Source organism: Nannospalax galili, unplaced genomic scaffold (genome assembly GCF_000622305.1).
Source record: "Nannospalax galili isolate Female #2095 unplaced genomic scaffold, S.galili_v1.0 scaffold702, whole genome shotgun sequence".
NCBI classification, from domain to species: domain Eukaryota; kingdom Metazoa; phylum Chordata; class Mammalia; order Rodentia; family Spalacidae; genus Nannospalax; species Nannospalax galili.
In genome coordinates, this window is record NW_008348657.1 from 2,489,117 (window position 1) to 2,513,499 (window position 24,383).

Below are 24,383 nucleotides of genomic sequence, written 5' to 3' on the forward strand. Positions count from 1 at the left end.
AATAATACAATAAAATCCAAGTCCTTAAACTCTCATGTCCAGTACCAACTTTAGCTCAACAAAGATGAACATGACTTCCTGGTGCATGAATGAAACAGGACAATGGGGGACAGGGATCTTTTTCTATTTTACGAGTAGGAATCATGGTGTTTGTGTATGACTTTTTCTGGACATAAACATGTATTCACCCCAGATAGGGATGTTACTGACAGGCCAAAGAAAAAATTCTGATCAAGTGCACTCTGGTGAACCAATGAGTTTGCTAGGGTGAGGTACAGGAACACAAGTATGCTGAAGGCAGCCACACAAATGAGAGAACAGAGATCCCCACCCCAACCTTCTACATCCTATATACTCTAGCACCCCAAAGCCACATGCTGCTGGGGCAAGAGGTTTGGTGACTGGAATCTCAGAAGAGGGTCTGAGAGCACTCTTCTCCATGGCAGAATGTTAGCAGCCCCAATCTGGCAAGGGTCCCTGCATGTCATCACAAGTAGTCTGATTTAAGACAAGGATGGTTCATATGCAATCTGGAGGAAACAGCTACCCTAGTATCTCATCCCAAATGCCATTTTTAAAAGCCTGTTCTCAGATGTGCCAACTGTTACTTATGTCAAGATATGGGTGCAGAGGTCTGAGTCCTACCCTATCTTTAGTAGCTTAAGACAATGAGATAAACAAAAGGACATTATTCAGACTACTTCCAGAAGGGAGTGAGGGCTTTGGTGAGGGAAGGGGTTCAGTGAAGGCATGTCCACACTGTGTACGTTCCCCTTCTGTTGTACCACTGTGCACTTCCCAGGGCTCTTTATCACCTTGAGAGGAAGCTTCCCCTAGCCTACACATGAGCATCCAGAAGTCTAGACAAGACCTCTCTAGTAAGTCAGATCATGAGAGGTGAAGAAGGGATACAGTAGCAGACCTCAGCATTCTGCGGCCTGATGCCCCTGGGAGAAGATCCAACCTTGCTGCCTGAGGCCTGAGGCCTGAGGCCACAGGTTGGGGTTGGGGAGGGGTACAAGTAACTGACACTGTGAGAAGTCATTGGAGGCTCTTGTCCCAGTTCTCTTGAAGTAGGCAGAGACCAATGCAGTCCCAAGAAACAGCCCTGCCTCCTATGCTAATTCACCTGGTGGGAAGAGAAAAATGCTGGGCTGTCAGAGTTCAGGTGTGCAATGTCTCCTATAGACTAGTGTGTTTGAGTATTTGGTCCCCAGCTGGTGGTGATATTTTGGGAAGTCTTAGAAACCCGAGGAAGCGGAGCTATACTGGAGGAAGTGGGGATAGCCCTTGAAGTTTATAGCCCAGTCCTGCTTCCTGTCCCATCTCTGCTTCCTGATCTGTTGAGATGTGAGCAAGTGCCTGCTGCTCCCTCCAGCAGCCATGGCCTGCCCATTGCTATGCCTTTCATGCCATGACAGAAAGTATCCCTCAAACCACGAGCCAAAATAAGTGTCTAAGCTATTGCTTGCCAGGTATTTTGTTATAGCAATGAGAAAAACAATACATGTGGCAAGTGGCAAAAAATGCTGAGTTGTGATCCTGAGCAGCTGGTTGAGACCACATCACACACAGGCCCTGAGGGGTGAGAAGCTGGAGAAGGGTGTTCCCAAGCACAGCTTCAACCTAACCATCGCAGCACCAGCAGTGACAAAAGTCAGAAGGGCTCCCAGAGTTCCATTGACCTATCACAGCCCACTGACCCACAGACTTAGGAGGCTGAGACCAAAACCAATCCTGACAGAAGTCTGTTTGCACCAAGTCAGCAGGCTGCTTGTCCTAACAAACTTGGTGGCTCTGGCCCCTGAGGGTCCCCGCCCATCTCACTTCAGTAGGCTTCAAGGACAGACATGGTCTGTGAACTGCTACTTTTCACACAGGGGAATAGGGTCAAAGAGAAAAGGGGCTCATCCCACACAGGCAGCAGCTGATACCTGGAAGAGAGTTTGGAATCCTTTGCTTGGTGCTTATTTCACAAAGTGACATGACCTCCTCTAGAAGCTTCCTTAGAGCCTGTCTTCCTCTTGCTTTCATTTTCAAAGACGGGCAAATCAACATTTTCCAGATGAATGAACACACAGACACGTGTCCCTAAAGCTGTGGTACAGACCCTGCAGGAACATGATCCCTGGGTACACAGAGGGGCCCTGGGTTCAGCTGAGTCTTTACCTTCAAATGCCCGTGCAGCGTCCACGAGGTGGGACCAATCTAACCCCGTGGCTGTGTCTGGGAGGGGCATCAGGCCAGGATCTGCACACTTGGATTTATCCGATAAGGACCCGTCGGAGAACCAGAACTCATCTAAACAGAAACAAAACCACAGCAACAAGTCAGTCAGTCTCAGCAGAGCCACTTCTGTCCCGACATGGTGTCATTCAGTTATAGCATGGGCACCACTGCCCCTCCCAGAATCAGTCACAACAAAGATACTCCCATTCCTCCCAAGCCAGTCACTGCAGGGCTCCTGCCTTTCCCAGGGGCCAACAGTCCATCCCACCAGATACCATGTTTCCTTCTCAGTCAGTTACAACAGACTCACTGCTGTCTGCATAGTGTTAGTCAAACAGTCACAGCACAGATACAACTGTCTCTTCCCAGCCAGTCAGTTAATCAGCTAGCAATAACCGCCACTGTAGCCAACAGTTAACCATGGCATGGGCACTGCCATCCCCATATAGGGTCAGGCAGAATCATTTCCTCCCAGACATTCAGCCACAGAACCATTACTGGCATCCTTCACCTGGGGTTAGTGAGTCACAGCATGAACACCACTGTCACCACACAGACTTGAGTCAATAACACCATAGGTTCTATAGTTCCCAAGGGATCTGTCAGTCTGTTAGTCAGTGACAACATAGGTACCACAAGTCTATCAATCAGTTATAACATGGGTACCACTGTCTTCACAGAAAAGCAGGTCAGGCAGTCAGGCAGTCAGAGTCTCTACTGTCTTAACCCTGAGTCAGTCACAGTGTATGTTCTGTAGTTTCAACCCAGAGTTAGTCCATCATCAGTCACAGCATAAGCACTGCTATCTCTATACATTTAATCACAGCATGGTCGTTGCCAGCTCCACAGTCAGTCAGTCAATAGGTCAGTCAGTCAGCATAGGTACCACTCAGTCATGGCTTGAACACCATAGTCCCCACAGAGTCAGTTACAGCACAAGTACTGTAATCCTTTCCCCACAAGTGGCCTAGGGGACTGTCTCTAAAACAGGAAGAATTGAACTGCAATCACCCAAAAGAAAGCTAGAGAAATGGAGGCTTGCATGAGGCTAACGAGAAGGCAACAGGCAAGCACACAGGGGCCATAAGAATGCAGTCTGTGCAGGGCATCCTCCTTTTAGAGCCACTCTTCCAGAAGGTTTCTGAGAACACTGAGTCTGCCTGATCTGGGATAAGCTACCTCAGGGTGGCTGCCCATTTAAAAAGTGCCCCTGCCTTCATACTGCCTTACTCTTTCCCAATGGTTTGCAAAGTCTGAAGAACAAAGTTATCAAAGCTGAATGGTAAAAATTCAAAATGTAGGGGCTAGGGAGATGGCTCAGCAGTTAAGAGCACTGGCTGCTCTTGCAGAGGACCTGGGTTTGGTTCCCAGCACCCACATGGCAGCTAAGAGCCATCTGTAACTCCAGTTCCAGGGGACTTGACGCCCTCTTCTGACCTCTGCAGGCATTGCATGATATGGATGCACTTACATACATGCAGGCAATACAACCACATACATAATATAAAAATAAAATACTTTAGCCAGGCGTGGTGGTGCACGCCTTTAATCCCAGCACTTGGGAGGCAGAGGCAGGTGGATCTCTGTGAGTTCAAGGCCAGCCTGGTCTACATAGTGAGTTCCAGGACAGCTGGGGCTACAGGGAGACCCTGTCTCAAAAAAAGACATAAAAACAAAAATTCAAGATGTCACAAATGCCACTTTCTCATCCAAACACAGTGATACTATTTCAATTAACAGACTGGAAAGAGAAGGGCTATTTCATGCATTATGTGCAAAAGTGGCTGCTGGCCCAATTTTCTGATTTAACAGGACAGTCCCATCACAGCCACACCAGGAGTTCCTCCTTTACTTCCCATCACGTCCAACAGTTCTTCAGCGGTGTACATGGGTTTTCCCACTATTCTTTTCTTCTACAGCTCACTGTGGCTTCTTAAGTGCTCAGGTCATTAATAACACTCATTGTTAAGAGTTCATTATGCATTTGAGAATAAATCCTGAAAGGGCCTGACCGGACGTTTTCAGTGCGCCTTTTTTTAACCCGCCCAGAGCATTGCATGCAGCTGCTTGTGGCTACATCTGACTAATGAGACCAATCAAAGTAATGACCACCTGGCTGGCGGAACCTGCAATTAAATCCAGGGTCGTAATTAACCAAATAAATACACCTGTGATTTCTGTGCCTCTATCCTTCTGGGAAGCTGTGAAATGCTGGCATCTGAAACGGGACACAGCAACTGTGTATGTGGCCTTGAAGGACACCCAGTCTGCACCCCCTCCACAAATACAGTCTGAGCAGACCTCTCATGGAGACGATGACACCAGTCAGACAGTGCTGTTTCCATGCAGCGATGCTGAGCTATGGTGATAGCTGTCAGTGTGCTCCCAGACTCTACTCTGAGGGGATACTCTGGTGGCATCTCCCTGTCTGTCTTTATGGTGACAGTGGTTCATGCTTGCTGGAGGTGGGATGGGCTCTGTCCTTGCTGTGTGGTATGCCAGCAGCATGGCTGGTGTGGGAGCTGGGAGAGAGAGCACTAGATATGTGGGTCCCTCCTCCGAGGCCTTCTTTGGGATAGAAGAGGACAGCAGCTGGCATGAGAAGGGGGGATAGTGGCCTATGTCAGAATGAAGGGGACAACAGCTGATGTAAATTAGAAGGTGAGTACAAGGGCAACATTCTTCTGTGGAAAACACCCTGCTCCTCAAATACTTACTGTGATTTATCACTTAGCAGTCTTGGACTAAATGTTAAAGGTCTGTCCATTTCTGAGACAAGGCACAAAACGTCATCTTGGTGTAATGCAGCAGATGCACGATGATGACAGGGATGTGTAGCTGGACGCAGCTCAGGCAGCCCCAGAGCCCTGTGCTCACTGGATGATACACAAGCCAGCAGTCACGGTGGGGACTGTGGAAGCTCAGAGGTCTTGAGATGTGCCCTGCACAGCCATAAGCGAGTGCAGACCTCCTTACCTCCTCCAGCTTTCAGAGATTCAGAGAGCCAACTCGGGAATACAGCCTGTGATGTTTCTTCAGTATCAGCGCCCCCTCTAATTGTGAAGGGATTTCAGACTTACACTGTAGAATGGGTGGAGAGGAGGCTGCATGAGACATCTCTATTGGCTGGAGTTGGAGTCTGTGTTTGAGATGTCCTTAGCAAGAAACACCCCACCACGCAATGGGAGTGGGGTCACTAGGAGAGCTGGAACTCGGTTCTCATAGGCTTCATTACATGGTAGCAGAAAGATAAGAAAGTGGCTATGTTAACTGAACCTTTTGCAGAAGGCAGGCCAGGTGATGTGGGGGGGGGGGCCTGTCCAAGGCGATGATACCTGGTTGAGATCTGAATGACAAGGGGGATCTGGCTGACACCTGACTCACCACTGGCATAAAAGCTTGGAATAACCACTGATGGCTATGAACTGGCCTATGAAGGCCTGAACTGAATAGGAGCTGTCCCCCACACCCCCAGGAGCCAACTGTGCCCTTTTCAATGATCAAAATAAGATGTATTTATGTTTTCCCTTTCATTGGGTGGAAATGAGATAATTAGGGAAAACAGATTATCTTTGTTTTATTTTTTTGTCCAGAGACTCAAGCCAGCCAAAATCTGCTGTATATCTTTAACAGACACAAGGCACCTCTGCCAGCATTACTGGAAGCAGTACACTGGAAAGCAAGCACACAGTGCAGACACTATGTCAGAGGACAGAAGACCAAAGTGAGGACCTAAGCAGAAGCCAGTCAGTTGACAGAGATACAAACTGCTTGTGGTGTGTTTGGATGTGGTGCACCAGCACAGACCTTCAGGAAGAGGAGCTACCACTGTGCTTGCAACGCCACATGCTACACATGCTCCTTTCTCCAGGTTCCATGGCTTCTGACAAAGGCCCCCTTGCCATGGATACACAAAGCTGTCTTTTCAAATCCAACTCTCCAAAGCTTGGGATTCAGAAAAGTGACCAACCAGCTGGAGAACAGCATTGACTAGTTCCCCAACAGCCTAGGGGAGTGGAGGACACCAGCTCCCAGGGCACAGTTGTGGCTCCTACAGCAGCATGTGATGCCGAGCAAAGCACCTGGCTCCTCACAGAGATCTCCGGACTGGATCTGAGAGCCAAGGGGGCCTGTGTTACTCAGCTGGTCAGGTAAGATGAGGAATTTGAAGAAGTGAGGAACATAAATCGGAACAGCAGCACTTCCTGGGGGTTCCGAGGATGTAATGAACAGGCATGGCTGGTCTGATGCATTTCTGTTGACACATGTGTACCTTCCATTAAATAGGACTATACTGTGTCTCTGCTTGACTCTCCCCACCCACACTACACGAGGACCTGGATTCTAAGGGGTGGCTAGCATCCAGGCCCTGCTCCTATGCAGCCTGCTCTCCATCCCTGGGCATCAGAGTCTTGTGGATTCCTGAAATCACTCCACCATCTTCAGTGTGTTTGACTTCAGTGGCACTGTAAATGCTGAGGGCCATTCTGGCAGCATTTCCTGGTAGTCATCTGAGGTTTCTACATCACCTTGTAGAAGCCAGTAGGTGCTTACTGCAGGAAGACTGAGGACTTAGGGGCCACATGCAACTGTGCTAGCCTCTGAGGGTCCCAGGATGCCTTCTGCAGTGCCTGCTTGGTGGGAATTGTTCTGTTGTAGGAGCCACTGTCAAGAGAGACTTAAAAACATCAAGTTGGGGCAGGGGAGATGGCTCAGTGGGTAAGAGCACTTGTGCTGCAAGCATGAGTAAATAAGTTTGAATCCCCAGTATCCACATTGAAAGGTTGGGATGGCTGTGCATATCTGTAACCCCAGTGTTGGAGGGCAGATGGAGAGAGCCTGCAAGCTTAATGGTCAGGCAGCCTAGGGAAAACAGTGAGCTTCCAGTCACTGAAAGACCCTGTCTCAAGGCAACAAGGTGGAGAGCAATAGAGAAAGTCACCTGGCATCCTGTTCTGGGCACTACAGGCTTAACAAAGCAAAAAATAAAAAAGACTCTCTTAGGTATACACTTGGAGAGTCTGTAGCAATTGCTCTGAGAACTGAATTACAAGAAGAAAAATAGTTTATTATTTACTCTAAAACTTTGTTGTTGTTTTGATTAAGACAGGGTTTCACTGGGGCTGGAGAGACGCTCAAGCGGTTAAGGGCATTGACTGCTCTTGCAGAGGACCTGGGTTCAGTTCCCAGCACCCACATGGCAGCTATGAACTGTCCTTAACTCCAGTTTCAGGGGAATCCAAAACTCTCTTCTGACATCCACGGCATTGCATGACATGGGTGCACTCACATAAATGCAGGCGATGCACTCATATGCATGGGATAAAAATAATAAATATTTTTTAAAAAGACAGGGTTTCACTATGTAGCACAAGCTAGTCACAAATTATGTAGCCCAGGTTGGCCTCAAATTTAGCCTCCTAAGTACTGGGATGAAAGGAGTGAGCCATCGAACTCAGATACCAAAAACAACACCCCTATCCCATCCCCAGCAGTACAGTACTGGGGATTGAACCTAGGGCCTCAGACAACATAGGCAAGTGCTCTATCACTGAGCTACATCCCCAGCCCTTCTGTTGGTCTGTTAACTTTAAGGGGCATGCTCCAAGGGTACAAGGTGAGAGATGTATGAATTTGGGCACACACAGAGGCTAACATACTGTTTTTATTTTTGAAAATACAAACTTTAAGTAGCTATTTGCAGGAAGCTTCTACTATTCCTTAGAGAGTTTTTATTTCTGTTCCATAAAAATACCAGAAATTCTTTTCAACCTTTTAACTTTGCCAAAGCTGGGGGCTGCCCTGGAGGGACCCAGGTGTCCTGGTTGGGGCTGCCCTGAAGGGAACCAGGTGTCTTGCTGGGGACTGTACTGGAGGGACCCAGGTGTCCTGCTGGGGCAGCAATCGAAAGGCCCAGGTGTCCTGCTGGGGGCTGTGCTCAAGAGACCCAGGTGTTCCAATGGGAGTACTACTGGAGAGGCCCAGGCAACCTACTTTTTCCATTGGTTATTTGGCTCCTGAGTTGTGTCCAGATAGCTACTGCCAATCCTTTTCCCCTATCTGAGCCTTTGGAGATGTTTTCTTCTGCCATCCTTCAACAGTGAACACCAAGGTCCGAAGATCAACACTAGCATCTTTCAGAAGCACTTCCAGTGGCTGTGTTAAGTGAGATTTGTGCATCCCCAGGTAGAACCCGGGGACACAGCACATTAGGTGACTTCACAGGAAGGGTAGATGAATCATCACATCATGAGTCACGTCCACAAGAAGCCTGCAGATTTGTCTCACGGGGCTGGATTAAGGTCTTCTCAAAAGAGGAGTCTAAGACAGGCTCAGATTTGAGACTTTTAAAAGCTAAAATTATCCAAAGGAGCAACCTTTCACAGTCTTGGTTCTATGCAGGCAAGGCCTTCCCATGCTTATCAGGAGCAGATGGCTGACGCCTGCCCCAGCAACACCCTGAGATGATCACTGCAGATTCTAAGCAAGATGGGCAGAGGCACTGTGATGGAAGGTTCTCTCTCTGAGGGGCAGCTGAGCCTAGAGTTGGCTGTGAGCTTTTGCCTATCTCTGAGCAGTGTGCCCAACCCATGGTTCAGGGGCCATGTGTGGCCTCAGGTCAGCTATGAACGTGGCACCACACAAAGTCACGTACTAACTTAAAACATTAAATTTTTTTGTGTGTATGATTTTTGAAGTTGTTAATTTGGTTGCTGGGAATCAGGATTCGCACTGCAGTAATTCAGACCCACTGTCCAAGGCCTGTGTCCTCTTAAAGGGTCTATGAAACAGTCAGAGACCATGGAAGGCACAGGGTGACTGGACTCTGAGGGGACAGATGGAAACTGTCAACAGTGCCCAAGGTGGTCATGGACCAGGAATGAGCATCCTCCAACTGCTGCATCTAGATGCTTAAAGGTCCATGGGCAGAGGTGAGAGTGAGTGCATGTGTGTGTGTGTGGGGGGGGGGATCAGAGGTTTTGTGAGGAAGACACATCACTATCAGTTATTCCAGGTCTCTTATTTACATTGGACATCCAGCCTAGGGAAGTTTTTCTGAGTAGTTTAAGGCTAGAGGAGACACATTACCAAATAAGGTCTCTTTACGAGAGCAGTCAATAGTGGGGCCCTTAAAGAAGCAGTAAGCCTGGTATATTCTGCTTCTTCCCCAATTGTGCTTTTATAATTTAGACATATTAAAAAAAGAATACAAATGAAACATGCTATCTCTGAACAATGGAGTATCACTTAGAGATGGCTAAAGGCACAGAGGAACCCCCACTGCAGTTACTAAGATAAAAGAGGCCAGCAAGAAAGGCTCCATGCTGCTGTATTCCAGCAACAAGGCATTATGGGAACCACAAAACCAGAATGCTGTTAAAGAGGTCATTGCCTGCTGCAGGTGAGAGGGCAGGAAGGAAACAGGAAAACTGGATTTTTAGGGCAGTGAAACTTATCAATATCAATACAATGCTAGAACTATGGACCAGGCTGGCAATGACTATCAATGTGGGCTACACTATAACGAAGGTGCCAACAGTGCCTGGAGTGTGTGTGTGGGGGCGCTTGTTAGTAATGGGAGAGTCTGTAAGGGAGCTGGGAGCATTCAGAAACTACAGGATTCCCTGTTCAATCCTGCTGTGATTCTAAAACTGGTCTAGGAAGTGAAGCTTACTGTTTAAGAAATTAAAGTCAAGAAATTATACTTCTCTTCCAGAAAAGAAAAAGAAGGGCTGTATGGAAGGCTGGTGGTGACATACACCCAAGGGCTTGGTCACACTGAGAGGACTGTAAATGAGAAAATTAGGAGTGGCATTAAAAAGCAGGACTTTAGTGGTTTCATGAACTGAATTGCCTATTAGGGTTTTTTTGTTTGTTTGTTTTTAATTCCAGCACTTGGGAGGCACAAGCATTTGAATCAGGAGATCTAGGCCAGCCTCAGTTATACATGAGACACTGTTTCAAAAAGAGAAATAGTGGCCGAGCTTGAATAAATACAGGAGAATTAAAATGTGTCCCTTTGGCCTTTTATCTGGTTGCCAAGGAACTCAGGCTTCAATGTAGATAAATGGACTTTTTTTTTTCTTTTTGAGACAGGGTCCCTGTAGCCCCAGCTGGCCTGGAACTCACTTAGAGACCTGGCTGGCTTCAGCCTCACAGAGATTCACCCATCTCTGAGATTAAAGGTGTGCACCACTGCACGCAGCTCCATAAGTGGACTTTTTGCAACAAGCAGAGTACTATGTTCCTTGAAGGAAGAGATTAGGAACTGCATGAGATGAGATTCATTTCTAGCTACGTGAAGCTATTTCAGATAGCCTGGGCATGTTTAGGTGCAATGTAGAAGTTAAAACTTATTTTAAAGTGATTTCTATGAAGAAAATTAAAAAACAACTTGAATATAAATTTCTGATCATCTTTTCTACATAACAGAAATTAGGACTGAAAAAAGGGAACAAGTTAAAAATTTAAAAATTGTCATCAAAACCCAAACAACGGGGCTGGGGAGATGGCCCAGTGGGTAAAGTACTTGCTGTGCAAGCATGAGGACCTGAGTTTGGAGTCCCAGAATCCATGTAAAAATCAGGCATAGTGTACATACCTATAACCCCAGTGCTAGCAGGGGAGACAGGTGGATCCTAGGGACTTGCTCACCACCTAGCCTAGCTGAAATGGCAAAGTTCAGGTTCAGTGAGAGACTCTGCCTCAAAAAAATAAAAAAAGGGTAGAGTGATAAAGGAAGAGGCCCAACATTAACAGCCTATATGCACAGGTAATCACAAATGTGCATGGCTCTGTGTGTATGTGTGCATGCACACACACACAATCCAACACATCAATAAAGAACCACCACTAAGAATTATAGTTTTTAGAACTTGAAGTAAAGTAATCTGACAATCATCAGTGATCAGTGCACTGATGTGAGTGAACACAGGAAAAGAGAGGTAATAGGCAGGTCATAAAGCAAGAGCTGAGACTGACTGGGTCTCCTGCCTCACACCTGCTACCTCCTGTTGCCAAGACCACACTTGAAAGACTAGAATGCACACCTTTCCTCCAGTCCATTGCAATCCCCAAACCCACCCTGTGTTACCACTTCCATTTGAAAGAGTTGAACTTTACATACTTTGAAAATAAAGTACAAATCATTATTTGATAAGTTGTTAAAAATGTCTAATATAAGTTTTCCAGTTCCTTTCTAGACACCCCAAATGCCGATTTTTCAAAATGCCTACCCAATGGATTTATCTGAAAAGAGAAAGAAAATAATACCAAATGATCAACAGCTAAAATCCAACCCAAGTCCCACACCTGCTCTGGGAATGTCGTTCAAAGAGCGCAGGGGTGCAAGGTGTCCCATGTGCCCACCCCAGGCAGCCAGGGGGGCCTGGTCATCACTTACTCCGCAGACTCCCCATGCTGGGTGCAGGGTGGGTTCTTGGTGGCAGTGTACTGTGGTAGGGTGGCGTAGTGCTGAACAGAATGTCATTGGGCAGAGCCTGGTCAAGGATGGAGCTTCTTGAGCTGGCGAAGGAGGAGCCCCTCCGATTGCTGCACACACTCTCATCAGACAGTGTGCGGTACAGTGACCTCCGCGGAGACAGGTTCCCGTAGAATGAAAACTAGGGAGGCAAGGCAGGGGATGTGACAGACTTTAAAAATCTGAAGGTGTTAATGGCAGTGATGCATACCTATAATGTGGGATGGCTGAGGCAAGGGGATTGCTGAGAGTCGAAGGCCAGCCTGGGTTAAATGGTGAGTACTAGCAAGTCTGGGCTATCACAGTAAGACCTTGTCTCAAAACAAACAAAACACCCAGATGGACCAACCAACCAACCAACCAACCAACCAACCAACCAACTAACCGACAAACCAACCGACCAACCAACCGACCAACCAACCAATCAACCAACTGCTTTGACTATGCCACAAGCATAGGTTCTTTAAGTTTTCTACTAGCTCAGCAAAGCCAAGCATTCACATGGCTATCTAAAGACTTCCAAACTGTTACTGGATTTTGGTGTTCCCTCCTTTGATATTCTGCAAAAAATTACCATTAATTAAACATACATTAATTAATTCTGAAATGCTAAATGAGTCTCTGGAACCTCAGAGTGATGAGAGCTCTGGGAAACACACAAGGTGCCATTTCAGGCAACTGTTATTTATAAAAGCACACATTGCTGGTTTGATGGTAATTGGAAATGACTTCATTTTAAAGTTGGCGATTTATCTCTCAATCAATGGCAAGGAAGTTCAATTGAGTCTAAATAACAAAACTAATTCTGAACACTACATTTACTAAACCAGAAGAGCTTAAGAAAAAGCAGCTTAAGTCTAGTACATCCTACTGTCCACTTAAAAATTACTTCTTGAAAAAGTCTGTATTGTAATTATTGGAAATTGAATTATGGCAATGGAACAAAACCAGTGTGATGCTTAGCTTTAATTTTCAACTTGACACAACCTAGAATCACAGGGGAAGAGAGGCTCAGTGAGGGACTGTTACATTGCTGGCTTGTGGGCATGTTTGTGAGAGATTATCTTAATTAATGGATTTGGGAAGACCTAGCCCACTGCAGGCAGCACCATTCCGTAGGCAGAGAGGGGAAATGGAGCTGAGCACCAGTGAGCAAGCATGTGTCTGTTTGCTTCTCAATTTACTGTCTGTGGATGTGATGGGACTAGCTGTTTCAAATTCTTGCCTTGACTACAAGGAAGGATTATAACCTGGAATCATAGGCTGAAATAAATCCCTTTCTCCCCTATGTTGCTTTCTTATGACAGCAACATAAATGAAACTAGGACAGCAGCCTTAAGGATACCATTAACATCACTGTATGTTAAACCTCAGCCACAGTAAGGAAAATTTGGGCTACAAAAGCAAGGGCTCAAGGAAAACCAGAGCTGGTCTGAATCTCCAATACTTCCTTTGCACACGGAATCATGTTCCTCTCATGTTAAGAACAACAAACCCAGAATACTAATTTCTAGTATAGCCAGATATTTCTGAATGTGACAAAGAGGCCAAATATCTTTCTGTTGTCCATGTTCTGTCCATCTGTCTGGTTTTTCCAGTGGTGAATTTAAGGGGAGTGTGTGTGTAAACTATAAAGTTAAATTGGCACTGAGAAAAGACGATGATCTGTCTTTGAAGAAAAAACACACATCAAGCACAAGTTCATCCATTCTGAAAGAACTGTTTAGTTATCTGCCCTTAAACCCAGGCTTACACAGTTCCACAGCTGTGATCTGATATGAGCTGAAGAGAAAGACTTGCTGTGAGCGTTGTTGAGGGATTCCATCCTCACACTCCAGCAAGTTCTTCAGAGCTGATGGCAGGTGCTTAGATGACAGCAGACTGGGGTAGTGCCTATTCTAGGTTGCCTTCTGTCACTGTGATAAAACACTGACCAAAACCAACTTGGGGGAGAAATGTTTATTTGGCTCATACATCTTAATCACAGTCCAAGTTCTTATTGAATACTGTGTGTGTGTGTGTGTGTGTGTATATAATTTTTATTTTATGTGTATGAGTGTTATGCCTACACATAGGTAAGTGTACCAGTGTCATGCAATGCCGGGGAGGACAAAAGAGGCTGGAACTGGAGTTATGGACAGTTGTTAGCTGCCATGTGGGTGCTGGGATTCAAACCTGGGTCTTCTGCAAGAACAGTGTGCTTAACCACTGAGCCATCTTTCCAGTCCCTTAAATATTTTTTAATTATTATTTTTATTTTTCATGTATGAGTATATTGCTTGCATGTATGTAAGTACAACCTATCATGCAATGCCCACACAGGTCAGACGAGGAATTCAGATCCCGTGGAACTGGAGTTATGAATGGTGAGATGTGGGTTCTGGGAACTGAACCTGGGTCTTCTGCAAGAGCAGCAAGTGCTCTTAACCATGGAGCCATCTCTTCAGGTCCTCAGCTACCTTTCTTATACAGCCAAGCCCCAACAGCTCAACGATGGCACTGCCCACAGTGGGGCGCATCAATTAGCAATTAAAAAGTGCCTCACAGACACGACCATGGGTCAATCTGATGTATGCACGCCTTAACTTCCCAGGTGTTATCAAGTTGACAACTAAAGTCATCCAGGACAGCTCCTAGGGACACAAGGAATCTAATTGTGGTGGTTCACGACCAGGAGAAACAAGCATGGAGACTGGCTGTTTGCTATACTCCCAGGCCATGCAACAACACCTCATTTTTCCACCTGAACCAGAGGAGCTATGACTACAAATGGGAGAGGGTCTGCACTAGGCACTGGCACCAAGTATTTATTAGTGGGCACTTCACATTTTTGCCATCTGAATCTCAATCACTTGCAAAAAGAAGTGACTCAGCTACACTTTTTGTGGCTCTATTAATACTTTGCATTATTTTTAAAGTTGTTTAATAGCATTTATTTATTTCTGGAGATATGGCTCAGCGGTTAAGAACACTATTCTTGCAGAAGACCCGGGTTTGAATCCCAGCACCCACATGGCAGCTAACAACTGTCCATAACGTAACTCCAGTTCCAGAGGATACGACAGCCTCTTCTGTCCTCTGTGGGCAGTGCATGACATGGGTGCACTTACCTACATGCAGGTGAAACACGAATACACATAAAAAAAATTGATTGATTGATTGACTGATTGTATGGGCACACACATGCCATACTGAATGTACAGAGGTCAGAGGACAACTTGCTGGAGTTGGTTCTCTCTTTCCACCATGTGGGTACTGGGATCAAACTTGGATCCATCAGGTTTGGCAGCAACTTTCTTACCTAGAGTAAGCTATCTCGCTGGCTCCTACTTTGCATTATTTTAAAAAGTGGCTTATGGGACATACCATGAGGATATGAAGCAGACCCCTAAAAAACTTCCTCAAGATCAGTAAAAGAAGATGGCACTGAGCATGAGGAGCTATGGCACAACACTCGCTCTCTGATCTCTGCAGTTCTGTGTGATGGAATGCAAGGCTTGGCTTCTGCACAAGACTTGGAGGCAGGGTTGCAACTAACTCCATCCACTTCCAGAACAGGGAGCAGCCCAGGAAGGCCCGGAGGTCAGGAGTGCTCAGGCAGTACGAACTTCACTGGTTGCAGGAGGACTGCTATGTCTGGGCATTATGCTGGGCTCCTGCATGTCACTTCCTGATTCTGGAAGATAGTTACTGCCATCATCTTTTACCTCATCAGCACCCAAAGGCAATGCTACTTGCATAAAATTTTATGGCAGGTCATGGCTGGAGCCAGGACTTGAAGGGAGCCTGCCTGGCTTTGCATGCACCCACTAGAACATGCTGCCTGCTCTCCCTACCACCAGCCTCCACAGGCTCCCTCGTCAGAGCAGGGCTTGGCTATAGCTGAGGCAAAAAGCACTTGTGTAGCATGTGCGAGGTCCCAGGGCTCCACCCCAGCATTGCAAAGGTGAATAGGTACCTGTGACAACGGCAATGGCCACCCTGCACTGGGATATTGGTCGGGTCACAGAGATGGTATGTGGGAACCCTGGGGACCCCAAAGTTGCTTCAGACCAGTTCTCAGTGTTCATGGTAACTCCAAATCCCTCAGAGTCACTCACCTTCCGTCTCCCCTCCTCCACTAAGGGGCTGTCAGGAAGCATCAACTTTAGAAAGTCATCTTTGGACAGGACATGCTGAATTTCCGAAATGGCATCTCCCACCACTCCTGGATGCTGAGCAGCTGTGGACATGACATCCATCTCACTGTATATCCTGAGAGAATAAACAAGATGGTAGCTCAGAGAAGCAGTGGCCTACCTGTAAGACATTCCTTGGTGGTCAGAGCAAAAGTTCGGGAAACATTTGAGGGCTGAAGAGACAGCTCCATTGGTAGAAGGACTTGAGTTTCATCTCCCAGGACCCAAGCTAGAAAAGTTAGGCCTGATGATGTGCTTTAACACTGGGGAGGCATGGCAGACAGATCCCTGGGGCTCACTGGCCACCCAGCCTAGCCCAATCAGCCTAGCACCACACCAGTGACAGACTCTGTCCCCCCAAAAAACCCAGCTGGAGTTGTTTTCTGGCCTCCACACATGCACACAAACACACATACCTACATACACATGAACACATGTACGCAGACACACATACACACTCAGTCATATACAGACACAAAAGAAACAAATGAACTCAGTGTATAGGCCTACAGTTCTTAGCTGCTATGCCAATTCACCATGGCTGGTGTGTACCACACCCATGCCATCTCACATCTGTAAAGCAAGCTTTGATGCAGTCAGACTGTGAATAACTCAGCGATAAATCAGATCCCCAAAGCCCAGGATGAAAAAAATACCTCCAACTTTTAAAATAAGGTCACATTTTCCCTTTATTAAACTGTGTCAGAAAGCAGCTTCCATAATTTCTCAGATAGGACCATGTCTTCGAAGCACTGCTGCACTCTAAGTCCTGGCCACCCGTCTCCTGAGATTGGACAGTGGGGCTCTGGAGCCTCCAAAGAGAGAAGATTGCCCAGGCAGCCTGGGGTTTAAGAGTAATTGCTTGAGGCATGCACTAGGCATGTTTTATTATCAGTGACTTCACAAAGCTGTTTGGATAAATAAAGCAGCTGTCTCCCTTAATTATCAGGTTATAAAAATGTATTTATAGACCACAAAAGCCTGCCATGTTGAATTACTGAGTGTTTCCAGGGAGAGAGCAGGAGTCGTTCTGAAAAGGTTTACTGTGAAAACACAATCTGAGCATCCAGACACTCCAAGGGACCAATACAATCAAGCTGGACCCTGTCAGCGGAGGTGGGCCATCTGTGCCATGAGACCAGAAATGCAAGGTCAGTTCACTGCCGAGTGGTGGGCTACAAAGGGTGACCGGCATGTTGCTGTGGATGCCACTGAGACAGATGCCTGTTTCAAAGCTGAGGCCACCTTGTCACAACATGACAGCTCATGGAGAAGTGAAGGTAAGACACATATGCAGGCCTGCTCACAGTGACGGAGGCCTTATAGGAAACTGTTGCTATTTGGTCATCCTTCCCTACCTTGAAGCATAGGTGATGCCAACAATGTGGATAGACAGGGGAAGTGATGATAGCTCTCCAGGTCATCTGGACATGACTGGAGAAGACTGGCTTGTGGAATGGTATAACGTGAGAGAGGGAATCACCAGAACCTCAGGACCTTGGGGACTTTTGTACATGAGGCTTCCAGTGAAAGAGCCACACACAATTTTTATGACACAGCCAAGAAGTGCCTGACTTTGGGTCCTGACACTTGGCCTGGGCATTGCTAAGGAACTTCTGGCCCTATTTGCTTTGGGGGAGATGCAGGAAAAACCCAGGTTCCATCAGTAGGTACTGGGTGGACAAAAAAAAAAAAAGATCACACCCGTGATTACAAGGAAAGCAAGCTCATCCAGCTGCCACCTGTGTCAGACTGAAAACACCAGCATTCTCTGCTAAACTGATCTGGGAAACTCATTTAATGATGTATCATAAACATGCTCCAAGGGTTTACTCTGTGCTGGTGACTGTGACTACACAGGTGGATGGAACAGAGGGTCGTGGATGACCCCAGGCTATATGTGTTTGCACATAGGAATATATGGCAAGGGTAGACGATCATGCGGGTGTAAGTCTACAGAAGGTGCAAAATAAAGCCCAGCCAGGAGGGGCTGGCCAGGCTCAGAGACTTGGAAAGATGTTTATGCAGCAAGCATGGACACACACAGGTGTGAGGCAGAACTGTTCCTTTGCTTATACTAAAATAAAAAATGGCGGCGGGGGGGGGACACCAAGGGCTCTACAATATGATTTTAAAGAAGTAACTAGTGATACTGTTTTTAATTTTGGGTTATGTATATGTGTGCACAGCTGTAGGAGGGGTTGATATTGAGATGTTTTCTATAGCTCTCCACCTTAGTTTCTGAGGTCTCTTACAAAGCTGAAGCTCAGTTTGGACTAGCTACCTTTGGGATCCTTCTGTCTTCATCCCTCACACTGTGGTTACAGGTGCCTACCATTGCTCCTCGGTTTTACATAGGTGTTGGGGGATCCAAAATCGGGTCCTTGTGCTTGTGCAGCAAGTAACTTTACCCACTGAGCTATCTCTCTAGGCACACTGGTGATTTTAGAGCTATGAACTTCTCCCAAAGAATGCAAAATGGGGTTTGGTGTGCAGAATGGGGAACTACTGGTGCTTAATTCAGAGTGGCGCTCACTGTAGGGCTGCCTGGTGGTTCCTGAACAGGTCTTTCAGAGAGCTGGAAGGCAGTATACCTTGAAAGGACTCCAAACCTAGCCCTGTAGTCCTGTATGTCTTGTCTTAGAACCTGTTTGACATGCCTTCAACAGCTCCCATATCTGACATGTGAGTGGACAGTGGGTTGGAGCCCTGGCTTCACATCCCACAGTGACATTTTCTCCTCTAGGTTCCAATACTTACTAGGAAGCAAAGTTGAAGGCTGTCCACAATCACTCTCTGCAAAACGTACCTGAGCACACACATGGGAGAATGCCCACTTCCCATGAAATGTGGGGCAGTCAAAGTCCTGAGGGACACACTGAGACTTAGCTGGTGTATGTGGAGCTATTTCCCAGGGACAACAGTCCCTACTCCTGACATTCCTGCACTGCCCCTTTCTCCATATGTTGGAGGGGGCAGAATGTGGACACACAGAGCCTGTACTGTGTCTGAAACGGTTCTAATAATACTTTCTGAAGCTTCCAAAAGGCTTGGGATGAGTTTCTGTGAAGTACATGAGGGGAAATAGGCACATGTTATTCTAGCATTGGTGTTTACATTGAAAAGGTGCAGTGGAAATTTCTTCTCAAACATCTTGCTTGCAGTAAACTGACATGACTTGAAGATTCCGTGTGCAACTGAAATACTAAAATGACTATTAATCTAGAAACATACCTTGATTGTTGTGTTAAGACACAGGATTTTAGTAGAATGGGAGTCACTGCACACTCCCCTAAGCCAGACACACCCACCCCATGCCAACACCCCCATCACAAGCAAGCAAAACCGAGCACATGACTCTATATGCTCAGGACACCGGCTTCTTGGGCTTTTCTGGATAACAGGCAAGCCATGAGCTTAAGAGCTCTGAGCAGCCTTCACATGGGATTCTCTACCACTTCCTTATGGAGCTGCCATTGTAGTTGCCACTTGTGCTTATATAAGCTGGTCACTGCTATTTCCCCTTTTCATACAGATACAAAGCATCCTTCCTTCTCTGCCCATCAAACCTCATACTGGAATTGGAAATCAAGAGTCCTACCAGAAAATGTGGTAAAATGCTTTTGCTTTTATGTTCCCTGACACTGGAATTTGCGCTGTTCTTGATTTTGCCATATGGCACAGTCTATGTCCACACCATCACCAGCCATTACTGTAGCTCCACTGCAGACAGCTTTTTGGACATAGGAGCAAAGACTGCAGATTCCTTAAAAAATTTACATAAAAAAGGCAAAGGCTGGCAAGATGGCTCAGTAGGTAAAGTGCTTGCCAAGCAAGCCTGCCTGATGGCCTGAGTTCAATCCCTGGAACCCATGTAAAGGTAGCAGGAAAGTCAACTCCATGAAGTTGTCCTCTAACCTCCACAGTACACATACCCCACTCCTAATAATAAAAAAAAATCAAGTGAAGACAAAAGAGAAATAGAGATCCCAACATTTAAAGAGTTTAAAACAGAGGCTAGGAGGGGGAGATGCTTTAGTGGGTAAAGTGCTTGCATAAGGGCCTGAGTTTGATCCCTAGCACAATGTAAAAAGGCTAAGCACAGTGGTACATACTAACACCGGGGAGATGGAGATAAGATTCCTGGGGCTTGCTGACTGGCCCAGTCTAGCCTACTTGGTGAGCTCAAGGCAAGATAACGCCAATGAGAGGCTTTGTCTCAAAAAAGTAGATAGTGCCTGAGGATCATCACCTGAGGTTGCCCTCTGGCCTCACGTGCTTATGTAATGTGTGTAGGCATGCACGCGCGCGCGCACACACACACACACACACACACACACACACACACACACACACAGAGTTTGAAACAGGTATTTTCCCTCTACAGAGAAAGGAAACACATTTTGCTTCATCAATCTTTTTTTTCCCTTTTTTTAAATTAAATTTATTTATTTTATTTTATGTGTATGAGGGTTACGCCCATATGTATGTTAAGTGCACTCATTGTGCAATACCCTCAGAGGTCAGAAGAGGGCGTTGGATCCCCTGGAACTGTAATTAATGGTTGTTAGCTGCCATGTGGGTGCTGGAATTCAAACCAGGGTCTTTTGCAAGAGCAGCCATTACTATCCATTGAGCCATCTCTCGAGTTCCTGTGTGGTCAATATTGAAAGTACAAGAGGTTGCCTTCACATGGGCAGACACCACTTACCGAGGACATTCGGTCACTTCAGGCTCCTCGGGTGGTGGGCTGCCTTCCGACTTTTTCCAGCCGATGACATATTTGTTTGCTGCCCCTTGTCTGTGGTAGGGCTTTGCCATGGCCCCAGGAACCTGCTGACCCCCACTATGAGACATGATGTAGACTTTGGAGGTGTCCAGAGACCCAGTGCTTTTGGAACAGTGAGCCGAGGGGCTTCCTGAATGGAGAGAGCCACTGTGAAGAGAGCCAGAGAAAGGTGATAACATCGTCAGATGCAGCAGTGGTATGTGGCCAAAACTGGCCACAGGGATGGAGGGCAGGGCAGCCTTCTTGCTACCATAAAGCTCCCTGGATGGAAAGCCTCCATGAACAAAAGCTCCAAGCATACTCAAGTGTGGATTGTGCGCCTGTGGCTGAAAGGATGCTGGAAACACAACTAGAGAACCACCACGGTAAAAGGCAGGCAAGCGGCAGGGGGCTACTCGCTCAGTGCTTAAAGTGTTACCTTAGCTGCCCATGCCTTCAGTCTCCATTGAGGTGGAAAACCCAAAGGTTAATCAGGAGTTCAACCTGGCTCTTCCATGGGCTTTTCCATCATTTAACCCATCAATTAGTAAGGGCTAGGGGTTTGAGACAAACCCCTCAAACACCTGTTCATCTATCTATGAACTAATGTGTTCTGAAGGCAGTTTCCAAGGAAATCTTATTCAGCAGTAACATAAAACCCCAATTCTCTGAGGCCATGGGGGTTTCCTGACATCAGCTATCTTACACATGTTCTGAATTATGAAAAACATGCCACAGGTTGCAGGATCCCCAGCTGGCATTTACAGAAGAACGGCCAACTTGCAACTGATCCTGAAATGAGCAGGAATCACGAGGAAGTGGAATTCACTGTGATCCTAAAATATCATTCATTTTATAATAAACTTACTTTATTAAACAGAACTGGTGAGAAGCAGTAGGAATGTATGTTTACTTTGGACATGTCCTCCAGGTCCTCTGGCCCTCAGCCTTGACAGACAAGAGCTGGTTCTGGGGGACACAGAGGAACTCCCTGTCTGGAGACTACTCCCAATTCCAGCCGTCCTTGCTTCTGCCAAGGCAGTGGCCATATCACCATTGCTCAGTCTCATGGCTTGCTGCTGCAGACCCATTGCCAGCAGAAGCCTCAGCTATCCTCAGCAATATTACCCTTAGCTATGGGGCTGTGAAGCCAAGGACACTTGAGAAGACATGTGGGCGGTGGGTGTGATGTTTAATCTTGTCAACGTGACTGGATTTGGAATTATCCAGGGGACACACCTCTGCATATGTCTATGAGGGCATTTCCAGAGAGTAACTGGGGAGGGAAAAGCAAGCCTGAATGTCATCATCCCCCTGGGCTGGGGTCCTGGACAGAACAGAGGAGAGAGTGAGCTCAGCACCAGCATTCATCCCTCTCTGCTTCCTGACTGCGGCTGCGATGTGACCAGCTGCCTCACGCTCCTGCCACCATGCCTTTCCACCTAACCACAGGCCCAAATTAACCCTTCCTTCCTTAAGTTGCTTGTGTCAGGTGTTTTGTCACAGCAATGAGAAAGGTAACTAATACAGGGCTTTCTGAAGGAGGCATGTCCTCTGTAGATAGAGAAGAACCCCTCTCACTGGCGTTGGGCATGAACACAGGAGCCTGTAGGTGGCAGTCAGTTTTAGTCCTGGAGAAAATGCTGATAGTTTGAAGGGCCATCATGGAACCTAAGGGTGGGAGACACAGTGCTTCATGATGCTAGCTGACCTGGGTCAAGCAGAACCTTGAACTGCAACAGTTCAGAATATTTGGGTTACATGTCACAAAGTGAGGCAGTTCCTTTTTGGTCATATGAACCAATGAGGGTGTAGTTTTATTTGACTGGTTACAAACATGACATATACAGTGACCAGTGTCTTATAGTAGTGTCCGGGGAAGGCAGGACAGGGTCCCAGGGTGGACTCTAGGGGCCTACAGGCACCACTTCCTGGAGACATGACTTTCAGAATCCTAGGGTCTTGGAGGACTGTCCCAGTACAGTTTGTCTAGTCCTGCTCTGTGGTTGGAAGTTCTGAGAAATCAGAGTGACCCAGAGTCTAGTAAGATAAGAAAATAAGGCCAGTAGAAGCCACATGCCTGCTAAAATATCGTCCACAGACATACATGTTTCTGCTCTGAGTCTTTGAAAGTGAATGCATAAATCACAAAGGGGTATGAGTTTTAAAACCAACATACAGATGTGTGTCAAACAGGAGTATAAAACCACATGTATGTTACTATGTATCAAACATTTATATTTAGAAGATAATTCTTCTGTTTAGGTCTTATTTTTTTGTAGTGATGAGGACTGAATCTAGAGCCTGAGCTACACTGCAAACAAACCAATTTGAGATAGAGTCTCACTAAAACACCTAAGATGGCCTTGAACTTAACTCTATAACCCAGGCTAGGCTTGATCAATCTCCAAGTAGCTGGGATTACAGACTTACACTGCCACGCCCAGTGATTAAGAATACTTGCTGCTCTTGTAGAGGATATGAGTTCAGTTCCCAGTACCCATATCAGGTGGTTTATAGCTACCTGTAACTCCAGTTTCAGGGGATCTGGTGTCCTTTTCTGGGCTCCACAGGCATACGTGTGCAGACATACATCCACACAAATAAAAATAAATCTTTAAAGAAAAATTCTAGTTGCCAAGTACTACATTCATGGACACACAGGAAACCTTAGATCTGGCTTGCCATCAGGTCTCAGGGCAGAGAGGGAGCTCACAGGGATTCCCAGCATATTTCAATGCCTTCTCTCTACCAGGGGTAGCCAACCATTTGAAACTGTGATATGATAATGAAATCTACTAATGCACTGTGCTATATTCAAAGCTATCCTAGGATGTATGTGGCCTGAAATTGGACACACCTGCTATACACTGAAGGCTACCCACCTTGCAGCTCTTCTCTAAAAGATGTTGGGGTTGAAGTGGGAGAGGTGATTGGCCTGGCTATAGCAATTAAGATACCTCAAATGACGTTATCCTCAGATTTAATGGGAAAATAAAATCACCAGCAGGCGACTCAATACACACACAGCTTGACGAGGCTTTAGAAATGAGTATTTCCTGAAAAGTCACAGTTGGGCATATGGTGGCAACTGGCATTAGGTCCTGTCCTCCTCACTTCAGGCAGGAGAGGGTACAGCTTAACCCATAGCCACTCACCTGGAGTGAGACGAGATCTCACTGAGGTCGCCCATGCTGCCTTCTGCAGCCCCACTGGTGGAAATGGCAGAGGCAAAGCCGTGCAGGGCATACATCTTGGCAGGCTCATCGTCAGCTCCTGGGACATCAGCAGCATCAGCCCACTGGTCAGACCGGCTGTGGATCAGGGACCTGCTGCCTGTCAAATGCACGGGGCCCAGGATGGTGGCTGGCATGCACGGGGCTGTGTTGATGCCGCTGTCAGTGGAGGCCCCTTTGATGTAGGTTAGCCCCAGCAACTCAGGGTCCATGAGGTCCCCTGACCCAAAGTGCTTCTCGTCACTGTTGCTGGATGTGTTGCTGGAGAGTGTGTTGCTGCTGGAGTGACTGGAGCAGCTCTTATCTCCAATCTGGAAAAGGAGGAGGACAGATGAGTAATGTCCACTCACTTGCTCTCTTCTAATATGGGGCTACAACCAGGGCCTTGGTTGAGCCCTCTATACACTTTTACGGGTGCTGGTAAAAGCTTGGCTTTTCTCCACAATAGCCTCACCTGATTTTTTAGAGAGACAAAGAGGGAGAGAGAGACA

The 24,383-nt window shown here is 46.7% G+C and overlaps 1 protein-coding gene across 5 annotated transcripts in view; it reads right to left on the reverse strand.

Annotated features, from left to right (window-relative positions):
- The window catches only part of Sipa1l2 (signal induced proliferation associated 1 like 2), a 196,907-nt gene that overhangs the window by 14,705 nt on the left and 157,819 nt on the right, over positions 1–24,383 (reverse strand). For 3 of the 5 annotated variants that reach the window (XM_029569709.1, XM_008845810.3, XM_017801264.2), the window contains 5 exons: positions 23,815–24,203; positions 20,600–20,824; positions 15,811–15,964; positions 11,633–11,852; positions 2,170–2,301 (listed from right to left, as the gene is read on the reverse strand). In XM_029569709.1, coding sequence (XP_029425569.1) covers positions 2,170–2,301; positions 11,633–11,852; positions 15,811–15,964; positions 20,600–20,824; positions 23,815–24,203 — 1,120 coding nt within the window. Of the gene's footprint in view, positions 1–2,169; positions 2,302–7,890; positions 8,386–11,465; positions 11,479–11,632; positions 11,853–15,810; positions 15,965–20,599; positions 20,825–23,814; positions 24,204–24,383 lie in introns of those variants that run through there. The other 2 variants (XM_029569711.1, XM_029569710.1) reach the window with 2 other exon arrangements.